General features: G+C 44.3%; 1 protein-coding gene across 5 annotated transcripts in view; it reads right to left on the bottom strand.

Annotated features, from left to right (window-relative positions):
• Fit1 (Fermitin 1) overlaps positions 1 to 11,703 on the bottom strand; it is a 50,172-nt gene extending 38,469 nt beyond the window's left edge. For 2 of the 5 annotated variants that reach the window (XM_086556396.1, XM_043007983.2), the window contains exons 1-2: positions 11,622 to 11,703; positions 7,389 to 7,862 (exon numbers count right to left, since the gene is read on the bottom strand). In XM_086556396.1, coding sequence (XP_086412522.1) covers positions 7,389 to 7,530 — 142 coding nt within the window. In that variant the 5' untranslated portion in view covers positions 7,531 to 7,862; positions 11,622 to 11,703. Of the gene's footprint in view, positions 1 to 7,388; positions 7,863 to 11,586 lie in introns of all 5 variants that reach the window. The other 3 variants (XM_086556397.1, XM_086556399.1, XM_086556398.1) reach the window with 2 other exon arrangements.
• Between the last annotated feature and the right edge of the window lie 797 nt (positions 11,704 to 12,500).

Here is a 12,500-nt window from a genome sequence, read left to right as displayed (position 1 = left end):
TCCTCTCTCCTTCTCTTTTTGTTGTTTTTTATGTCAGTTTGCCTCTTTCTCTTTCACTCTCTCTCTCTTCTTTTTTTTCTTTCCCCTTACTTTCTTTTTCTTCGGTTTGTCTGTCTTTATCTGCCTCCAACATTTTCTTCACCTTCTCAACCAGGACCAGAAGGAAGCAAGCAAGCAAGCAAGCAAACGGCAATACACTTCCTAAATGAAGAGACAAGCAGGGTAAATTTGGGGGCGCGGGCGTAGAGGCGTGGCTCGGGCCGTGGGCGGTGACATTAAAGTAGTTACAGATGGAACGCATAAATAAAGGGCAGAAGGGAGGGAATAAATAAAGACAGGGGGGGAGGGCAAATAGACGAGAGCGCGAAGGGATAGGAGAAGTGGGGAGATAAACACACAGAGAAAGAGAGAGAGAAAGAGAGAAAGAGAGAAAGAGAGAGAGAAAGAGAGAAAGAGAGAGAGAGAGAGAGAGAGAGAGAGAGAGTGAGAGAGTGAGAGAGAGAGAGAGAGAGAGAGAGAGAGAGAGAGAGAGAGAGAGAGAGAGAGAGAGAGAGAGAGAGAGAGAGAGAGAGAGAGAGAGAAAATTATTTCAACATACTAACAACACTAAACTAGCAACGCTTACCAGGTCATCATACTTACACATGACCCGTAAACCTCACAAACTAAGATAAAAATAAATGTACAAAAAACACCCTGAACAAAAACATCTAACGCAATGAACAACAACAATAATAACAAGGGCCTCCTTAACTTCACCATTTTCATTCCAACACTATCACTGATTACAAGAGGAGACGAGATAAAAACAATGAACTAAGACGAACAACAAGAAGAGGAAGAAGAGGAAGAAGACGAAGAAGAAGAGGAAGGAGACGAAGAAGACGAAGAAGAAGGACGAAAAACGCGCGAGAGGCAGTTTATTTGAATGGCCAACGGGTTTGTTTCTGCACTCTGGCCATGCGTCCATCCGACTCGACCGGCAGCGATTGCAATGCAAACACGCAAAGTTTTGTTTTGTGTTTACATACTTATTTTACTGTTGCTACTTGGATAAAGAGATAGGAGAGCGAGAGGTAGGAGGAAGAGGGGGAAGTAGGAGGAAGAGGGGGAGGTAGGAGGGAGAGGGGGAAGTAGGAGGAAGAGGGGGAGGTAGGAGGGAGAAGGGGGAGGTAGGAGGGAGAAGGGGGGGTAGGAGGGAGAAGGGGGGTAGGAGGGTGAGGGGTAGGTAGGGGGGAGAGGGGAAGGTAGGAGGTTGAGGGAGGTAGGAGGGGGAGGGGGAGCTTAGAGGGGGAGGTAGGAGAGAAAAGGGAGGAAGCGAAGAGAGGAGTAGAGGGAGAAAGTGGAGAGCGGGACAGACGGTGAGGAGCACAGAAAAAGAAATAGAGAAAGTGAAAGAAAGAGAAGAAAGGGCAATAGAAAGAGAGAGGGGGGAGAAAGAGGAGGGAAGAGTAAAAGAAAGAGAAAAAGAGAAAGAGACAGAAGGAAGAGAGAGGCATGTCAGACCTGTCTTGTTGTCTGTTCATCCAAAGTTAAGCCTCAAGTGCTGCCTTGTGCTCTCCCCCCCCCTTTCCCCTCACCCCTCATCCCCCTTCGCACATCCAAACTATGTTACGTAAGAGATTCTTGGCAGGGTATCGCTTATTTTATTATTTGTTTTTTTTCGTTTTGCTTGCTTGTCCTCTGAGTTTCTATTGGTGTTTTCTGATGTTTATGTTATCGTGTTATTGCATTATTTCTCATCGTATTCTTTTTGTTATTCCTTGTGCTTTGTTATACCCAGTAACTCATTCCTCTTGCTATGAAAGAAAACAAAACAGAAACAAATATACAATCAAAAGTTTAAACACACTGTCTGTCTGTCTGTCTGTCTGTCTATCTCTCTCTCTCTCTCCCTCTCTTGCTATGCATCTCTCCGCTTCATTCAACAGCAGGCACGCAGGCGCACTACCAAGTATTTGGCCAATAAACATCACTCGGGTTCCCTCTCTCTCTCTGGGTGTTCCTTGTACAACTCTATAAATAGGCCCATCCCTCTTCTTTTTGGCTTTAAATGTGAGGTTCGATTACATTTAACACCCTCTCTGTTTGGTTGTTGGTTCTTATGATTTGTTTGTTTCTCTTTATCTTTTCTCTCTCTTTCTTACCTTTCTCTCTTTTTATGTTTTCTCTCTTTCTTCTTCCTACCCTCTTTCTTCTTCCTACCCTACCCCTCTATCAACAAACTCATTATAAACCAAAAAACGACAAAAAATTAACCCCCCTCTCCTTTCACCCCCCTCCTTTTCTTTTACCCCCCTCTTTCTACTATTCCCCTCCCACTTCACTCTCTCCCTCTCCTTCCACCCCCCTCTTTCCTCCCATCCTCCACCTCTCCTTCCACCCTCCTCCCCCTGCTATTTCACTCGCACTCACGCTCTAATTGACTGGCTGGCTGACTGGAGAGAGACTGACACTTTTGCTTGCCTTAATTAACAGGAGAGGGTGATAGATGACAGATGACAGATGGAGTGGGGGAGGGGGGGGCACAGGGGCTGAAATAGAGACACACAACCAGCCAAAGCAGGATGGTGTTTGTTTCTGGAATGTCAGTGTTAGATACTGTTTTGGTGGTAAAAATGAGTTGGGTAACAACCGGAAAACGAGCGATTAGCAGATGGTTGAGATAAGATACGGAACGGAAGATAACTATGTAACAATTTCAGTCAATGTTAATAAGGCAGGCTGAGTCAGGGGATGAGAAAATTGAGGGTACAGAATATAAGGAAGGGGGAAAGAGCGACAGACAGACAGAGAGAGAGAGAGAGAGAGAGAGAGAGAGAGAGAGAGAGAGAGAGAGAGAGAGAGAGAGAGAGAGAGAGAGAGAGAGAGAGAGAGAGAGAGAGAGAGAGAGAGGAGAGAGAGAGAGAGAGAGAGAGAGAGAGAGAGAGAGAGAGAGCGAGAGAGAGCAAGAGAGGGGGGGGCATAGGGGAGGGGGCTACGAAGAGGAGGGGCAGGATAAGTAGGAAGTGAGGAGGAGGGAAGGACATCTGGAAATAAGGAGAGGAAATGGAGGAAGAAACAGAGGGAGGGAGGATAGGAGAGAGAGATGGAGAGGAGACGAAGAGAAGGAGGTAGGGAGAGAGATAGAAAGAAGTCGTGAGAAAGAGAAACTGACGTAAAAGAAAACACATGATTATCAAAGGAAAAGCAATTTCACAATATTATTCCCCGCACACAAAAAAGCCCAGTGCAATTACCCTGCGCACCGAAGCGGTCAGCACGATCACCTGCAGTCACACACGCCTCACTTGGAGGAGGAGAGGAGGAGAAGAAGTAAGAGAAGAGAAAAAAAAAAAAGAGGTCAGCGAAAACAACAAGCACAGACAACAGCTTTCGAAATATCCATACGATAAAATGCAACAGCAGCAAAAGCAGAAGCAAAACAAGAATTACAGTTGCAAAATGAACCCTAGCTTTGCCTCCGGCGTGGCAAATAAAAATGGTCGCCCTCCAGTTGGCACTTCTGTCGCGGCCTGGAGTGTCAGTGAATCTGGCCGCGCCTTTCCATGCACAGGCTGGCACTGTAAGCCGTAAAGCCGGAACTGATTAAGAGGATGACTGAACTGAACTGATATAAAGCGATATATAGATGGAGAGGATGATAGATTGTAGCTGGTCATGTAAGTGTCCATGTCGATCTGTGTGTGTTTGAGTGTAGTGTGTCTGTGTTTGTGTGTGTTCGCGCTTAGGGGGTGCGGTTCATGCGTATGACAAATAGAACGATAAGCCCGTGCAAAGACAAATAGACGATAAGACCCAAAATTCCACCTCGACCTTTACCCATTCCAAGCCTTAACCTTAAAGCCTTAACGAGGCCTACCCATCCCCCTCCTTTCACCCCGCCCGTCATAATAACCCCAAAGAGCCGAAACTTCACCCCCCCCTCCTCATCCCCTCACCCCCCAAACCCCCCAAATCCCAAGTAAAGCTGAATTCAGTGGCCTTCGCTTGCCTTTCTCTTCGGAGGGAGGAAGAGGAAATGCAGATCACTTAGGAGGTGGGGAGGAAAAGGGAGGAGAGGAAGGGGAGAAGGGGAGGAGGTAGTAAAAGAGGGAGGGAGAGGGGGAGAGGAGGGGGATGGAAGGGAGAGGAAGGGAGAGGGGGGAAGAGAGGAGCAGAAGGGAGGAACGGGGACTGGAGTGGGGGAATGGAGATGGGGCATGAGGAGAGGAGGGAGAGGGGAGGGACGAAGGACATAGGGAGAGGGGGAGGGTGGGGGAGAGAGGGTTTCGACTCTTTGGCCTGGGAGTAGGGGAGAGGCACAGAGAGAGAGAGAGAGAGAGGAAAGAGAGAGGAGAGATGACTAGAGAGAGAGAGAGAGAGAAGAGGAGACATTGACTCTGTATCTCTATCTCTCTCTTGGCTCCACTATCTTCGGTCTATCTCTCTCTCTCACACCATCTCACACACACACACACAAAGCTCGCACAGATCTCTCCTCTCTCTCTCTCTTTCTCTCTCATCCATTCCCCTCTCCTTCTCCCTAGTCAGACCCCCTCACCCTCCCCCTCCCTGCCCCACCTCCCTTCCACTCTCTTTCTACCTAACGGCACCCCCTCAACCCTCCCCCCCAACCATAGAAATAGCAACGGTGCAAAAAGCCATGAGCGGCCACGGTCTAGACGGGCCTTGACGTGGCCAACGAAATCACAAACCACTCGCGAACTACACTGGCATCGCCTCGACTCTCCTCTTCGCCACGCCAACGCACTGAGACAAACACCCTCATCCTCGGCTCTGCGACATGAGGGCCGGCCGGTGCTCCGTCTCAAGTGGCACTGGTTTTTGTTTTCGCGTAGGAGGTGAGGTTTCGTTGGTATGTTCTATTTTAATTCTTTCTCTTTTGTTGTTTTCTTAGATTACTAATTTTTCCTATCTTCACCAACTATTTCTAATTCTATTTCTCTTTCTCTCTCTCCCTAATTTACATATACGTCACCAACTCACCCACACATGGTGTATATCTACAAATAAGCGGATGGATAGATATAAGAAAAATCTAATAAAATAAAAAAAATAATGAAAGATAGATAGACATTTCTGAACCGAAAGCTAAACCGGCCGTCTGCGTGACCAGCAAGGCAAGCGCCGCCTCAGGAGAGCAGAGCGATCTGTCACGCAAAAGGAGCCAGCAGTTAACCCTAACAATCCCAAGGGCGCCTCCCTCCTGACGTTCCACACACAGCGTACTAATGTGGTCAAGAATTACGCAACAAGACGTACCGTGAGCTGGATGCCGCGGGACATTAAAGCGTGGGGACACGCCTACCCGTACGTACGCTGGATGCCGCGGGACCCTAAAAGGAACGGGACAACGCCTACCCACGCTGCCCAGGTCGCTCTGCGGGGGCTTCCGATGCCTACGTTCGCCACGACCCCAAAGGGAAACAGGCAATGCACCTTGCCTCGCCCTCGGCGCTGATGGCGCTCGGGATGGGGCAGCTCACGGGTGGAGCCAAGGTATATATTATCTATAGGTTAAAGTTCTACCTGCAGAAGAGAAACTGACGTAAAAGAAAACACATGATTATCAAAGGAAAAGCAATTTCACAATATTATTCCCCGCACACAAAAAAGCCCAGTGCAATTACCCTGCGCACCGAAGCGGTCAGCACGATCACCTGCAGCTCACCACAGCCTCACTTGGAGGAGGGAGTGAGAGAAGATGTAAAGAGAAGAGAAAAACGAAAGAGGTCAAGCGAACAAACAAACAGACAAACAGCTTTCGAAATATCCATACGATAAAATGCAACAGCAGCAGAAGCAGCAGCAAAACACGAATTAAAGTTGCAAAATGAAACCCAGCGTTGCATCCGGCGTGGCAAGCGTCCCCCTCCTGTTGGCACTCTGTCGCCGGCCTGGAGTGACAGTGACCGCAGCGCGCCTTCCATGGCACACTCTGGCACTGTAAAGCCGTAAGCCGGACACAGGGCGAGGAAGACTAACTGAACTGATAAAGCAGATATATAGATGCGGCTGGATAGACAGATGTCCGCTGTCAGAGGGATGTCCATTGATATCTATGTACGTATGAGTGTCCGTGTGTTCGTGTTTGTGTGTGTTCGCGCTCGGGTGTGCATGCGTATGCGCTCACGTGTGCGCCGGAGTGCAAAGACAAATAGAACGATAAGACCCAAACATTCCACCTCCGACCATGCACCATTCCAAGCCTTAAGAAAAAGCCTTAGGCCTACCCATCCCACCACCTTCACCCACGCCCGTCATATAAAAAAGGAGAGCCGCAACATCACCCCCCCCACATCCCCACACCCCCAAACCCCCCAAAGCCCCAAGTAAAGCTCGTCTCAGTGGCCTCGCTTGCCTTTCTCTAGAATAAATGAATAATGAATGCAGATCACTTCCAACGTGTGGGAGGAAAAGGGAGAAGAGAGGAAGAAGGGAAGTTTAGGAGAGGAGGAAGGGAGAGGAGGGGAGAGGGGGAAGTAAGGGGAGGAAGGGAGAGGAAGGGAGAGGGGGAAGTAAGGGGAGGAAGAGGGAAACGGGGATTGGGAGAGGGGGGATGGAGATGGGGATGAGGGGAGGAGGGGGAAACGGAGGGACGGAAGGACAAAGGGTCACAGGGAGGGGGGGGAGAGAGGGAGAGAGAGAGAGAGAGAGAGAGAGAGAGAGAGAGAGAGAGAGAGAGAGAGAGAGAGAGAGAGAGAGAGAGAGAGAGAGAGAGACATTGACTCTGTGGCCTGGCTTTGGGTCATGGCACCACCCGGTAGCGGTGTGGGATGTATGTATGTGTATGTGTATGCATATGCATATGTATATGTATATGTATATGTATGTGTATATGTATGTGTATGTGTATGTATATGTGTATATGTGTAAATGTGTAAATGTATATATGTATGTGTGTGCGTGTGTGTGTGTGTGTGTGTGTGTGTGTGTGTGTGTGTGTGTGTGTGTGTGTGTGTGTGTGTGTGTGTGTGTGTGTGTGTGTGTGTGTGTGTGTGTGTGTGTGTGTGTATGTATGTATGTATGTATGTATGTATGTATATGTATATGTATATGTATATGTATATATATATATATATATATATATATATATATATATATACATATATGTGTGTGTGTGTGTGTGTGTGTGTGTGTGTGTGTGTGTGTGTGTGTGTGTGTGTGTGTGTGTGTGTGTGTGTGTGTGTGTATGTGTGTGTGTTTGTTTGTGTATGTTTGTGCGCGAGTGTGCGTGTGTACTTAATTCCAGTTGTAAGTATGCCAACTATGCACACACCAGTGCCTTCAGCCCGACTAAAACGTAGTCAGCACGAGCCTCAAAAGACAGCAGATCAGTCAGTACTCGAAAGGCAGAAAATACAAACAAAAAAAGGGACACTCACCCAGTTCCTCGACGAGCCTGAGCATGACTCCGCCGATGTGGAGGTCGCTCTTCACCCGCAGGATCCGTTCCACCTGCAAGTCGGTCACGGTGACGTGCAGCTCCCACGACCCGTCACCGATCAGCTGACCGTCCGCCATCATCTTGAATGGCGGTTTGTGTTTCCCTCACTCGCTCGCAAAAAAAGATCACCAGATTCCGTGTTCCTCACACCCTTTCCTTTTTCTTTCTGAGTGCTTGCTTCGTTAGCTCGCACCCACACGCACTCGTATTCAATATTCCTCGGTGTGTGGAGTCGTGTTAGCACCACCCACAAGCCCACACTCGCTGCGTGGTGGTGATTATGGTAGTAGCACCCTTGCTGTGCTGTGCGCCTGTATCAAATCCTAGAAGCACCAGCGGCCTCTCAATATCACACTCACTCTTGTGCAATTATTGTATCACTTTATTTTTTTTGGGGGGTTTCGATATTAACCTAGGAGCAAAACACAAATACATTATAAGAACATCGTAAGTTTGGCAATATATAAGTACAACATAATGCATAGGTCTATTTAATGATAATGCATATCACCGACGAAAGAATGAAACGACAAAGAATGTCATTTCCTTGGTATTTCATAGAAGGAAAATCACCTCCCAAGCCAAGACGCCGCGACGCCACACTCGCGCGGCCTCGACATGGCAAGGGTGACTCACTCCAGTTTCTCCCAGGCCCGTCTCGCAACCCGGGATAAAACTATTACAAACAAATGTCTCTCGTGTTCGCCCTTTAAGCCTGCAGCAAGGCCACTCGGAGGTCACCAGTAACATCCCATCCCACCCTTGCCCACCAACCAGTTCCTTCCCCCACCCACTACCCACCAACCAGTTCCTTCCCCCCTACCCATACCCACCTATACCCACACACTTCCCTCCACCCCCCCAGGCCAACCCTGTACCCATCACCAAGAATCCTTCCCCTAACCCACCCAACACCCACCCTCAAGCTCCACCCCCACCCCTCCCCACCGCCCAAGCCACCTGCTACCCGGGACAGCCTGTCTTGGGAGGCCGCTGCTGCATATCATGGTACACTGTCCACCTGCTTGAATGTGAACTCGAATAAATAAACTCGTCAACATGACAATTACTGTATACTGGCCAGCCTACTACCTCCACCGTCCTGTATATTCAACGTGTCAATTCGCCGATGTCTGCGTGTTATCTTCCATTCGGGTTTAGTGTTGATCTCGGCCCCTCGTTTGCATTTTAATGACATAATTCGCATGGATCCCAACTCTTGCCTGGTATGACGTTGCACTTTCCAAGCTGAGGATTCCACGTCAACACTTGACCTCCAAATGTGCTCCCGCAAGCTCCAATAAAAAAGTAAAAATACTAAAATCTATCAAAATAATCAATCTTTCTATTTCAGAAAGAATGTAAAAAATATATCTATATATCTATAAGGCGGACCCGCAAAATGCCTGACAATCAAAACACACGCCGTGCTGATTGCATTGGCTTTATCTAACCTTTGGCCTAATTTCAATTAATTACACTGGTGCTCTTGCTTGATCTCTTGCCCTCCCATCTGGAACATGAGGTGGAGGAGACAACTCTTTCTCAGTCACGTGGTTTCGGATACCCTATTTTTTTCCTTGTTTCTGCTTCCAATCCTCTTTCTGGTTCTGATTTTCGCTTTTAATTCTCTCAAATTCAGGTTCCTGTTTGTTGAAGTGTGTCTTGAATATTTGATCAAATTGGCCTGTTTATAAGTTTAATCTAAGTGAGATAAAATGTTGGTTCTATCTTTAAGTATCCACTTCTTTGTAACTAAAAAAAAATGTGATGAAAGGAAAAAAACTCTTATCTTCAAATGAACATAAAGCATACGATTCAAGACAACACTGCTAACACTCAGTAAGGAGAGCAAAAAACGGTAAACATCTACAAAAACAGAGACCCTGAGTTATGATAATAAAGACATTCTAGAGAGATTAACACATTCAGCATAATTGAACTGACAGACAAAAATGTTTGGTATTTCAATTACCCCTTAATGTTTTCGTTTCATAAAAAAAAGTTTCTTATTTCTTCTCCCTCAGCACTCTTAAAAAAAATAGAAGCTAAAAACATCAATTAAGCATTAAGACTTAGAGGTATTTGATAGTACCACTGGTGACCAACTATCACTGTTATCAGGGATACAAGGTTATGTAACAGGACTGGTGGCACTGCTTACAGAATCTCACCTAATCTGCATAAATCTCAGTCTCCTTGTACAGACCGAATGTCTTTGTACAGCCCCTTGAAAGTTACAATGTTGGCACACTTTCCTCATCTTGTAGATCATATATATAGATATCTTTACACACAGAAATAAGAAGATTCAACAGCAGATTAACTAACAACTCAAAAAGGACTTGAGAAAATTACTGATGCTTTGATATTCTAATATACAAATGATATGATCAGAAAAAAACATTAAGCAAATTGGATTTGGCAAAACTTCAACACTTCATATAAACTAGACAAGGGGGACATCCTGGTTGCAAATAAACAAAGAATTGAGAATTAGGTCCACAATATCGGTTCCAAGTGAAGTCTACCAGAAACAAGTATTTTGAAACAAGTAAGCTAATTAATTTACTAGCCGGTAAGTCTTGAACTGTCCTTCCTAAACAGGGGTATGTGTATGTACATAGTTTTTTTTTTTTCTTTAAGCTATCCTTTTAACTTGTCATAACTTTTAACTTGCCAAAATAACTCTCCAACAAACCACACCCTCTACCCAAGATACAGTAGCGCTGAAAATCGGGGTTTGCAGGTATTAAATCTGTCCCACACTACCTGTGCTCCAATGCCTGAAAAAGTCCCGCACAGCAGCCAAAGTTTGAAATTACCTCCTTAGGGAAACTCACCCAATGAACTTACACCTTTACATTAAGTAAACATCAGTGTTTTTTTAAGGCTGATTTGAGTATCCATTAATGTCAGTAGGAGATCCCAGGGTACAATCTTACATAAACACCATCACGCTAATCCAGCAATGAACATCACCTGGCGCCTCCAAACAAACACACCTCTGGATATAACTTGATTTTTGGTCCATTAGGTCACTGTTATAGTTACATTCTAAACTGTGTCTTGTTCCAACTTCTCTTCTACTTTAGGGAAAGTAAATTTATCCAGCTTTACCACTTTAAATAAACTGAATCATATGAGAAAATGTAAATTAATACCAAAAATAATATTATATTGGATGTATTAATTTTTCCAATATCCTATTCCATAAGATAAACAAAAATTATATTATTTTTTAATCTCTTGATATATGTATTCATAACATCCGATCAAGTAAAAAAAAATAATGTACTTTTTTATTTAAAAAAAAAAAGTTAATAAAAAAAAAAAAAGAACATAAGTACCCTTACTTCACACCAAAATAAATTAAAAAATATGAGGTCACCAAACATAGAGACAAACAAACAATTAATCTTCCACGCCATTTATAATGATTAATAATCATAAATAATATTTTCTCAATCTCTTCACTGCCTTTACACAGTATTGCAATTAGGTTAAATCATCCACTAACAAAAAATAACTCATTATGTTCACATAATACGAAACACAGTGTTAAATATTCTTTTAGAGTTTGTGTATTAACACTGAAATCATTATCTCATGTTTTCATTTCCTTCACGATGGTGATAATAAACACATGTGACAGAAGGTAATGGAAATCTTTGAAAAATGTTCGTGAACTCATTTCATTTCTTTTTCTCTCTTTCACACCGTGTTTCTCAGGCACTACTTATTTTTCTTATTTTCTCTATTTTCCTTTTCCTTCAATTACGATGTCCTTGTCCGAAGAGAAAGCAAGAGAAAGAGAGAGAAAGAAGAGACATGTAGCAAGTATAAATTCTCTCTTTTTTCCTCCTCCTGTATTTCGTTTCCTTCTTCAAATCTAAAAAAAACAGGCGAACATGAATGATACTGAAGAAATGCGAAGAACTGAGAGAAAGAGAGAATACATCACACCACTCTTGCTCTCTCTCTCACTCCCTCTTTCACCATGTAAAGAGAGAGGGAGAGAGACAGGAGAGAACCAGCCTGTGTAAACAATCTCCATCTCTCCTTCTTTCCATCTTCTCTCTCCTCTTATCCCTTCACCCTTGTTCCTTTTCCATCGCAAGATATCCTATACACACACAAATAATAACCACAGGTCACAAGAAAGTCGTACAGAGGGGATATTTTGGCACAAGCGGCGGACACAACCCCTCTCCACCGGAGCGGATACGGCACTGAACCCATGCAGTACTGCCAACGAGGCTACGTTTCATAGCTCCTCCCTCCTCTTGCTAGCGCCGTATTCGAGCGGAGTGAAGCGCTAACGAGAGGGAAGGTGCTATGTTATTTTTCGCATTGATTTACTTTTGGCATCAGTGTTTTGCTGACATAATTGTTTCTTCGAATTAGGTGTGTGTACTAGTCTGTTTTATGACATATGCCTTTATACGGCGTGGGAATTTTAGTAAGGTTTAACTTGTAAGAAAACTTGCTAGATGCAGAAATTATCTTTTATGGGGTGTTTTGATCCTTTACTAAAGTTTATGATTAATCATTTATATCTTAATATTCATTTTGGGATCAGGCAAAGTTTTACAGAAAATTAATATATATTAGATATGACGATAATGCAATTGAACACTGATTGAGCGGTTCAAACTAATTATACACAAGCTGTTTAATTCCAAAAATAAGGAACTATATAATTCAATATGTGACATATCTCTCTCTCACACACACACATGAACACGTATTTGCAGGTTATGTATATTTCACACTGGCACTGAACACAACGTGAAATATCTATTTTCATCTCTTTTCATCTCACCAATAAAAGACAGAAAATACAGCTTTTTTCTTTTGCGATGCCAGTGTGACTTATTGACTTTCCGTAAAAACGAACCCTTGTGATATTCTAACTGTAAAAAATAATACTAAATCAAAATTTAAAACAGAAGCAGAAATTAGTATGTAATTGCAATAATGGATTCACTGATTAATATCAGCGGAAGTATCGCCTATATAGATCTTTGATTGATATTTTGATATTTGC

This window comes from Penaeus japonicus, unplaced genomic scaffold (assembly GCF_977035675.1).
Source record: "Penaeus japonicus unplaced genomic scaffold, GWHDUDI00000001_assembly GWHDUDI00000032, whole genome shotgun sequence".
Classification (NCBI taxonomy): domain Eukaryota; kingdom Metazoa; phylum Arthropoda; class Malacostraca; order Decapoda; family Penaeidae; genus Penaeus; species Penaeus japonicus.
The sequence above is the reverse complement of the archived record's forward strand: the minus strand, read 5'-3'. Positions and strand labels throughout refer to the sequence as shown.